The sequence below is a fragment of the Bison bison genome, unplaced genomic scaffold (assembly GCF_000754665.1).
Source record: "Bison bison bison isolate TAMUID 2011002044 unplaced genomic scaffold, Bison_UMD1.0 scf7180017864456, whole genome shotgun sequence".
In the NCBI taxonomy this organism is placed as follows: domain Eukaryota; kingdom Metazoa; phylum Chordata; class Mammalia; order Artiodactyla; family Bovidae; genus Bison; species Bison bison.
In genome coordinates, this window is record NW_011495018.1 from 30,685,785 (window position 1) to 30,695,903 (window position 10,119).

The 10,119-nt window shown below is 45.9% G+C and overlaps 1 protein-coding gene across 1 annotated transcript in view; it reads right to left on the reverse strand.

Annotated features, from left to right (window-relative positions):
* CNNM1 (cyclin and CBS domain divalent metal cation transport mediator 1) overlaps nucleotides 1-10,119 on the reverse strand; it is a 69,459-nt gene that overhangs the window by 2,685 nt on the left and 56,655 nt on the right. The window contains exons 10-11 of the mRNA XM_010859550.1: nucleotides 1,878-2,034; nucleotides 1,569-1,718 (exon numbers count right to left, since the gene is read on the reverse strand). Of these exons, the coding sequence (XP_010857852.1) occupies nucleotides 1,569-1,718; nucleotides 1,878-2,034 (307 nt within the window). The remainder of the gene's footprint in view (nucleotides 1-1,568; nucleotides 1,719-1,877; nucleotides 2,035-10,119) is intronic.

Genomic DNA, 10,119 nt, shown 5'->3' on the forward strand with positions numbered 1-10,119 from the left:
GAATCTCACTGGGGAGGCAGATGGTGTGGTGGACTGGGCAAGTCATTTCCCTTCTCCGGGCGTAGGCCCTTTTGTGTCATACGAGGAGGATGGACTGGAATAATCTCCAAAGACTGGCCCATCTCCTCTATTCTCATTCCTTTGATATAAACTTCTTGCTACATGTGTTAGCTATTAAAATCAGTGTGCACAGGAGGAAAACCATCATTCTAAATTCAGGTCCTGGAGTTGTGATTATGCATATCCTTGATTTTCTGAGTTAGCTACAAGTTCAAACACGTTGTCTCACTGACTTCAAAAGTCTGTGAGCACTTGTCAGGCCACTGCTCTGGACCTGGGGGATCTCAGACTTTCGGACTGGGGTGGGTCTGGAGGCGGGATGGGTGCTGGCCTTGGGGTCGTTGGTGTAGGGGGCGGCAGAATACATGGAGATGACTAGCTTGATGAGGCAAGCATAGAAGGATCTCAGGACTGGTGGGACGCTTGGAGCTTGGAGCAACACTGCAGTCAAGACAGGAGTATTCAGTGTCTCCATAGGAGGTGCTATGATCTCAGAGATCAGGACAGATCCTACAGATTACTGCTAGTCTCAGGGACTCAAAGAAAGGGAAGAGCCCTGCCAGTAAGAGCAAAGGCTGACCTCAGTTTCCTAATCTACGTGCTCAATTGCTCATTTGTGTCCGACTCTTTGCAACCCCAAGGACTGTAACCTGCCAGGCTCCTCGGTACATGGGGATTCTTCAGGCAAGAATATTGGAGTGGGTTGTCATGCCCTCCTTCAGGCGATCTTCCCAACCCAGGGATTTAACCCAGGACTCCTGCATTGCAGGCGGATTCTATACTGTCTTGAGCCACCATGGAAGCCCTTCCTAATCTATAAATTAGGCCGAATAATAACTTCCTAATATTTAGGGAGCACAGTATCAGTACTGTGATGCGCCCTCCTATAAATGTTATTTCATTTCTGCTCAAAACTACTTCATGAAGTAGCCACCGTGATTTTTATCTATTAACATAAGGAAGAATTGGTTTCCTTGGATGCTCAGTGGTAAAGTACCCATCTGCTAATGCAGGGAAGTTTGATTCTGGGTTGGGAAGTTCCCCTGGAAAAGGAAATGGCAACCCACTCCAGTATTCTTGCCTAGGAAACACCATGGTCAGAGGAGCCTGGTGGGCTACAGTCCACGGGGACGCAAAAACGTCAGACATGACTGAGCGACTAAAAAACAAACATAAGGAAAGATATCTATTAAGCTAACGGAACCGAGTCTCAGGTTAAAGTAACTTGCCTAAAGTTGCCGAACTCCTAAATGGGGAAGCCGAGGTCTGAATCCAGGTGGAAACCCAGCTAACAGTGTTCTGAGAACAAACTACCGCGGATCTGATGCCTGGGAGAGGCATAGTAAGCCTTAATGTTCCTTCCCTGGTAGCATAAGGAAGTGGGGAGTTTTACGTGGGGGCTCTGGTCCCAGGCTTCCCTCACCTGGATCACCTAGGGCCATACCAGGACCCAACGGCCTTGACCCATTCCCCCTTTACTCCCACGGGACTCAGTTTCCCTCCCTGACCTGCTCTAGCGGGCACAGCGGCAGGAGACAGCGAGAGCTGTTGCGTGTTCTGCTCCTCAAAGTCGGTCATTTCCTCCTGGGTGAAGGCCATCTCCTTCATCCTCAGGTACACGACCTCGCCGGGACTTCTCAGCCCATCTGAGCGGCTGCCTGGGGAGGACAGTAAGTGTGTCACCTCCCTGCTCTGGAGGAGACCTGGGGCTCCCTGCGGACGAGACTGCAGCTCTGGGCGGGGCCGAGGACGGAGGCGGGGCCGAGGAGGGAGGCGGGCAGTCCCTGGCCGGGCTCATCACCTCCCAACCGGCTTACACGGCAGGCTGCTCCGGTGGCTCAGGAGGGTGGCAGCAGGGTCATCCTTGGGAGTCTGGGGTGTGCCCCGGGTCGTGGAGGCCTCCATGTCGGGGGACTGGGGTGAGCTCTCCATGTGGCAGGCGGTGAGCGCGTTCTGGTACTGCTGCCGTGTGACCTGGAAGATGGAGGCAGAGAGGTGGGTCGAGGTCAGAAGTTGGGCAGACCCCTCCCTGGACCTGGCTCACCTTCCTGAGCTCAGAAGCACCCCCAGTAAGGTTCTTTGGAACCTTTGGCCTTGGTGGTCTGGGATCCATGTTCTGGGGCCCAGCAGTTAAGGGGCAAAGAGGGAACCCCTTTGCCACCAGCGTTCTTCTGTTCATTTTTATTGGCTCTGGACTCTTACACATGGAGGAACCTTCTCCTGAGACCCAGGAGAGGATGGAAGGCCTTTCAGTTAGCAGGCGGTTGCCCATGGAGAGGTTTAAAACACAGGCTTATGTTGTTGCCAAGGGCCCTCTTCCTAACGGGCAGTCAATGGGGACTCAGCAAGAACAAGATCCCCAACTTGTGTAGAGGCTGAAATAAGAAACCTCCATATGAAGAACATAAACTTTGGCAAAACCACGGATAAAGTCACTTTATTACTACTGTTTTTTATAATGACTTCCATAATCATATAGGAATCCATTTGATAAATCCTTCAAGAAAGTAGTGCCAGGAAGAAGCTCCTTTCTGTAGATGCACTGTATACTTCTTTATATTGAATGAGGACTCAAATATCCACTAGGTTTCCTTTTTTTCCTTTTATGACAGGAAGCTCACAAATTTATTTATTTGCAGTAACAAACTCATTCCTGATAGTATTTGCACCAAATTGGCTTGTAATCTCAACTTTTTATTTAAAACATCATTGAGTTATTTATTTTTGGAAATCCTATGTATTACTGGAAGTGCTATAAATATACTAAAGAGATGGAACTGATGATTTGATTTTCAGATGTTGGTGAAGTGCTAATGTTACGCAGAAGAGTTTGCTTTTGCAGACAGACATTGGAATATGAGAATAAAACCTTCCATCCATTCAGTGCATTATGGCTTACAGAGCACTCAGGAATGCGTTATCTCCTTTGGGCACCATGGTTGCAGGGGGGTAAGCATGAGAGGTCCTGTGATGCCCATTTTACAAATAAGGAAATGACGTTCAGAAAGGTTGGGGATTTGCCTAAGCTTTAACAGTTAGCAAGCCTTCAGAGTTCCAGCACTGAGACGTGCATTCTGCTTGGGAAAGTGCTACTCATCCTCAGGGGCCAGGGAGAGGGAAAGCGAGGTGGGACTGTAGAATTCCAGGTTCTCTGAGGAGAAACTCCAGGGTCTGATAATGGGCAGGATCTGCCCTTGCAATCTGGTCATTTCAGTTTAAAGGGCCTTTACGCTTGCTGTCCAGGGGAAAGCATCTGAGCTCACCTCTGTACATTGTAAATGCATCTGGCTGCATTAGGCTGCCTTTCACAAAACTTTAGGGGAGGTCCCTCCAAAATTGCTATGTTATTTTGGGGGCCCATAGGCATCAGATGGGAGAAGACAATGGCAACCCACTCCAGTACTCTTGCATGGAAAATCCCATGGATGGAGGAGCCTGGTAGGCTGAAGTCCCTGGGGTCGCCAAGAGTCGGACACAACTGAGCGATTTCACTTTCACTTTTCACTTTCATGCATTGGAGAAGGAAATGGCAACCCACTCCAGTGTTCTTGCCTGGAGAATCCCAGGGACGGGGAAGCCTGGTGGGCTGCCGTCTATGGGGTCACACAGAGTCGCACACTACTGAAGCGACTTAGCAGCAGCAGCAGCAGGCATCAGATGACTGAAGAGAAGTAGGATACATGGTCTGAGCCAAGGTTATTATCAAAACTCAGTCTTCTAATGTTACCATGGGTTTCTAAAGGTGACGCTTTCTTTGGAGTCTTGAAGTTTCTCCTGGCTTAAACAACAGGAAAATGTCCTAAATGACTCTTGGTAAGCTCAACAAAGCACTTGATATTATTCTATTTGGGTTCTTTTAACTAGTTAGTTTAGATTTGGCTTCCAGTTTAGTTCCCTGGTGACTCAGATGGTAAAGAATCTGCCTGCAATGCAGGAGACCTGGGATCAATCCCTGGGTCAGGAAGATCTGGAGAAGGGAATGGCTGCCCACTCTAGTATTCTTGCCTGGAGAATTCCATGGGCAGAGGAGCCTGGAGGGCTACATATAGTCCATGGGGTCCCAAAGAGTTGGACATGGCTAAATAACTAACACTTTTACTTTTTCACTTTTAGTTAAAGACCAAATGATTCTTTGCCTAAAAACTATGGTGTAAAACACACTGCCTATTCAAGACAAAGGCATTGGGCAATGCCTTGGTTACCTGCTCTAGGGATCTCACAGCCTTGCTTTCACAATGCTTCTCTTTTAAGTTAGAAAAGTCACAAACAAATATGATGTCAACGAAAATGAAAGTTGCTCAGTTGTGTCTGACTCTTTGCCACGCCCTGGACTGTTGCCTGCATGCTCTTTTGTCCATGGAATTCTCCAGGCCAGAATACTGGAGTGGGTAGCTGTTTCGTTCTCCAGGGGATCTTCCCAACCCAGGGATTGAACCCAGGTCTCCCGCATTGCAGGTGGATTTTTTACCATCTGCGTCAAAGTGCCACCTTAAAAGAAATTTGAGAAGGCACTAGCCAAATGTATTCAGCAAATCTCTCCAGCTGCATTTCTAGATCCAAGCATCACTTTTTGTCAGTTCCCTCCTCCTGTTCAACTGTGGAGCCTTTTCTACCTAGCACAGTACTATCCAAGAAAAAGATAATGTGAGGTCACATAGGTAAATTTTTTTTTGGCCGAGCAGCATGTGGGATCTAAGCTGCCTGACCAAGAATTGAAACCATGCCTCCTGCATTGAAAGTGCAGAGTCTTAACCACTGGACCACTAGGGAAACCCCCACATAGGTAATTTAAAATTCTCTAGTCGTCACGTTTTTAAAAAAGTAAAAGCAAACAGGTGAAATAATTTTATATATTTCATTTAGCTTAACATATCCAAAATAGCTTCACTTCAATGTGTCACTAATATAAAATAATTAATGAGGAATCTTACATTCTTCTTTGTATCAAGTCTTTGGAATCCGATATGTATTTTACATTCTAGCAAACCTCAGTTTGGATGAGCCACATTTCATGTGCTCAACAGCCACCTATGGCCACTGGATTCTGTATCAGACACTGACGGTCCAGCAGATCAACTAGATAGCTCTGCCCAGTTTCGACAGTCCAGCCTGGCACGGCCCCAGTGTCCCGCTGCTTGCCAGCACAGAACCTCTGGTCCGGCTTAGCCCCTCTTTTACATTCCTTGAGTGCGCCATGCTCACTTGCCTCCCATACCCCTTCCTTCCTTCTCCCTCTTGGCCTTGCCTTCACTCACCTTTTATTCCTTCCTAATTCTTAAAGGCCCAGTGCTTTCTCCAGCCAATACAGTGCTTAAAGTGTCATAGGATTTCATAATCAGTTAGATGCTACCCTGCATTGGTCACTGTCGTTTGACTTATGGTTCTTTTCCCCAATTACATTTCTTGAGTACAGCTCATGGTGCCTAGAACCATCGTTAACTGCTTACCAAATACTTACTGATTGGCACCAAGCGAATGAAACCACTGTTCAAAGGACACCATGTTCTTATTCTCTTTTCACTACTGTAGCTACCATTTCTTAGCAATAGCTTGAGTTCAAGTTGTCTTTTACTGTAGCCAATTAAGAACCCAGTTCAGTTCAGTTCAGTTCAGTTGCTCAGTCGTGTCCAACTCTTTGCGACCCCATGAATCGCAGCACGCCAGGCCTCCCTGTCCATCACCAACTCCCGGAGTTTGCTCTAACTCATGTGCATCGAGTCGGTGATGCCATCCAACCATCTCCTCCTCTGTTGTCCCCTTCTCCTGCCCCCAATCCCTCCCAGCATCAGAGTCTTTTCCAATGAGTCAACTCTTTGCATGAGGTGGCCAAAGTATTGGAGTTTTAGCCTCAGCATCAGTCCTTCCAATGAACACCCAGGACTGGTCTCCTTTAGGATGGACTGGTTGGATTTCCCTGCAGTCCAAGGGACTTGCAAAAGTCTTCTCCAGCACCACAGTTCAAAAGCATCAATTCTTCAGCGTTCAGCTTTCTTCACAGTCCAACTCTCACATCCATACATGACCACTCAACTGTCCTCTAAATTACAAAAGAAATGGAGATCAGTTGATCTCGAAACTAACAGGAGTTAAGGGTACCCTTTGGGACATTTTGACTTAGCAGTCAATGCGTCCAGAAGTTCACCTTTCAGCCAGAGTGATGTTTCCAATCCTCTTATGATGTTCTGCTTACATTTTCAACTCTTGGGTGGTTTATTCATCCCTCAAGGGCTTCCCTGGTAGCTCATTGGTAAAGTATCCACCTGCCAGTACTCGAGATGAGGGTTCAGTCCCAGGTCAGGAAGATCCCCTGGGGAAGGAAATGGCAACCCATGCCAGAATTCTTGCCTGGGAATCCCATAGACAGTAGAACCTGGCGGGCTACAGTCCATGGAGTCCCAGAAGAGTTGGACACAACTTAGCGACTAAACAGCAACAGAAATTAATTCCTCAAAACACAATTTTGCAATTTAGAGATTCTGCCTCCAGATGGTGATGGGGCATCTGGGCCATGGTTACAATTCACTATATAATGTCTGCCAAATATTCTTAATTTAAAGATGATATTAATATTTATGGAATACATTAAAGAATTCCTAAAGATTCTTTGGTACCTTCATAACTTATTAACGCCTATTAATCATGGCTTTGGGACTTTCCCAGTGGCTCAGTGGTAAAAAATCCACTTGCACTGCAGGAGACTTAGGAGACGAGGGTTCGATCCCTGGGTTGAGTTGATCTCCTGGAGGATGGCATGGCAACCCACTCCAATATTCTTGCTTGGATAATCCCATGGTCAGAGAAGCCTGGTGGGCTTCAGTCCGTAGGGTCACAAAGAGCTGGACATGACTGAAGCAACTGAGCACGCATGCACACACACACACACAAACACACACAGACACAATCATGGCTTTAATACCTTTCCCAGATACTCACTGGATATTGGATATACCTTTCTTTCTAATTTTATATTGAACTCAAATTACTCCTGGACTTAATGAACAATTCTAGAAGTTAGTCTGTTGGACAGGAAAAGCCTCTGCAGCCAGTCACAGGGGCTTTGGCCAGTGAAATCACCCCTGAGCTTTCTCAAAAACTCTCTTTGTATTAAAAAAAAAAAGGTGGGTTTGAGGAGGTGAGTAAAAGAGCAACCTGAACATGGCCCTAAAAGTCCATTCAGTCAGGAGAAAAATGTCATCTTAACTTATATTAAAAAACAAAACAGAAAAATCAAACCCTTATGTTAAACAAGAGCTTGAACTTACAGTGTTCCCTTCCGTAGAACAACCCATTGCAATTGAAGTTTTTAAGTGACTTGAACCACAAGTTGAAAGAGATTTCTGAATAATACTTTACTAGGTTTCTAGCCTTCCCTAAATTTCTACTTCTGACATGTAGCTTTCTCAATTTCAGAATATCTAGGTAGACAAAAGGACCATGTGCAGTGATGCCCTGCTGCCCTAGTCACAGCAAGGCCCTCTGGCCTGAGATAAAGGATAACACCTGTACCTGAGAACTGACCGCGGATTTGAAGTTCTCAGCATGCCACTGACTCACTGTCAGGAAAGAGACATTCCTTTTAAGTTCCCTGTTATTTATAGAATGTTCCATTTGTTTTTAGGAGTGGATACATGAGCTATGTGAGATCAATTGTAAGTTTTAGGAAAATCCTTACAAACTTAGTGTAGGGTATTCATCCTAACAGGGCTTCCCTGGTAGCTCAGATGGTAAAGCGTCTGCCTACAATGCGGGAGACCCAGGCTCGATCCCTGGGTCGGGAAGATCCCCTGGAGAAGGAAATGGCAACCCACTCCAGTACTCTTGCCTGGAAAATCCCATGGACAGAGGAGCTTGGTAGGCTACAGTCCATGGGGTCGCAAAGAGTTGGACACGACTGAGCAATTTCCCTCACTCACTCATTCATCCTAACACATTCCATTTTGAGGAATAGCTAAATCCATCTCCTAAAAGTGCTCTCCAAGCTGTGCACTCCCAGAGATCTTTCAGAAAACTCTGGGCTTATCACAGTTGCTCATTACACATGACACCTCAAAATTTCCTTCACTTTTCTCTCCAAAGCCTCATATGGATTTTCTCGACTTATGATACAAATGGTGTATGGACTGGATGTTTGTTTTCCTCCAAAACTCATACGCTGAAATTCTAACTTCGAAGGTGATGACATTAGGAGGTAGAGCCTTGGAGGTAGTTAGGTCATGAGCAGGGAGCCCTTATAAGAAGGAAGCCTGCTTCCTCTGTCTCTCCCTCTCCCTGCTCCTTCCCACCATATGAGGATACACAGAGAAGACAGCCATTTTCAAACCATGAACTGGACTCTCACCAGATACCACCTGGATTGACCAGCACCTTGAACTTGGAGATCCAGCTTCCAAGAACTTCAAGAAATAAATGTTGGTGGTCTGAGTCACCCAGTCTATGGTAATTGTTATAATAGCTAAAATAGACTAAGACAAGTGGAAAGACATGAGAAACGAACTGAACAAAAATTCCTAATGCACTTAAAACAGAATCCAGACCCTGTGCTCTGGCCTAAAGATGCCAGGTAACACTGCTACCCACACTCTATTCCCAATTCAGATCAGCCTCTGTCTGCACATAACATGCCAGGCCAAATATCCTCGGACCACCAAACTCTTTCCTGGCTCTGTCATTTCTGTCTTGAACATTCTCTCCACAGCCCCTTCCAGGTCCCAACAAAAAATGTCCTTTTCTCAGCCTGCTCTAATAACCATTTCTAAAGCAGCCTCCTCGATAAGTCGCAGCATTGGCGCTCGCCCAACACTTCATCACCTGAGCTGCTCGGACCTGGGAAGAGCACAAAACGCAGGCCCAACTGAGTCTGCGCCTCTGAGGACTACCTGAGTGCCTGAACCTGAGCGGCTTGGACCTGGGAGGTGCATGCAACCCAGGGCCAGCCTCGGATTGTTCCCGGCAGAACAATCTAGAGCCCGAGCAGTGTGGGCAGGGAGGCTACACGCGCCGTGAGCGGGGGCAGACCCAGTGTGGCTGAGGCACTGCGAGCGCACGCCAGTGTCATTTGTTTGCAGCATCCCTCCCTCCCTCCCCACAGCGCGACTGAACAAAGAGAAGAAATACAGCTCCACCCACCAGAACACCGACACAAGCTTCCCTAACCGGGAAACCTTGACAAGCCACCTCTACATACCCACACACAGCGAGGAAACGCCACAATAAAGAGAACTCCACAAACTGCCAGAATACAGAAAGGACTCCCAAACTCAGCAATTTAAACAAGATGAAGAGACAGAGGAATACCCAGCAGATAAAGGAACAGGATAAATGCCCACTAAACCAAACAAAAGAGGAAGAGATAGGGAATCTACCTGATAAAGAATTCCAAATAATGATAGTGCAATTGATCCAAAATCTTGAAATTAAAATGGAATCACAGATAAATAGCCTGGAGACAAGGATTGAGAAGACGCAAGAAAGGTTTAACAAGGACCTAGAAGAAATAAAAAAGAGTCAATATATAATGAATAATGCAATAAATGAAATTAAAAACACTCTGGAGGCAACAAATAGTAGAATAACAGAGGCAGAAGATAGGATTAGTGAATTAGAAGATAGAATGGTAGAAATAAATGAATCAGAGAGGATAAAAGAAAAACGAATTAAAAGAAATGAGGACAATCTCAGAGACCTCCAGGACAATATTAAACGCTACAACATTCGAATCATAGGGGTTCCAGAAGAAGAAGACAAAAAGAAAGACCATGAGAAAATACTTGAGGAGATAATAGTTGAAAACTTCCCTAAAATGGGGAAGGAAATAATCACCCAAGTCCAAGAAACCCAGAGAGTCCCAAACAGGATAAACCCAAGGAGAAACACCCCAAGACACATATTAATCAAATTAACAAAGATCAAACACAAAGAACAAATATTAAAAGCAGCAAGGGAAAAACAACAAATAACACACAAGGGAATTCCCATAAGGATAACAGCTGATCTTTCAATAGAAACTCTTCAAGCCAGGAGGGAATGGCAAGACATACTTAAAATGATGAAAGAAAATAA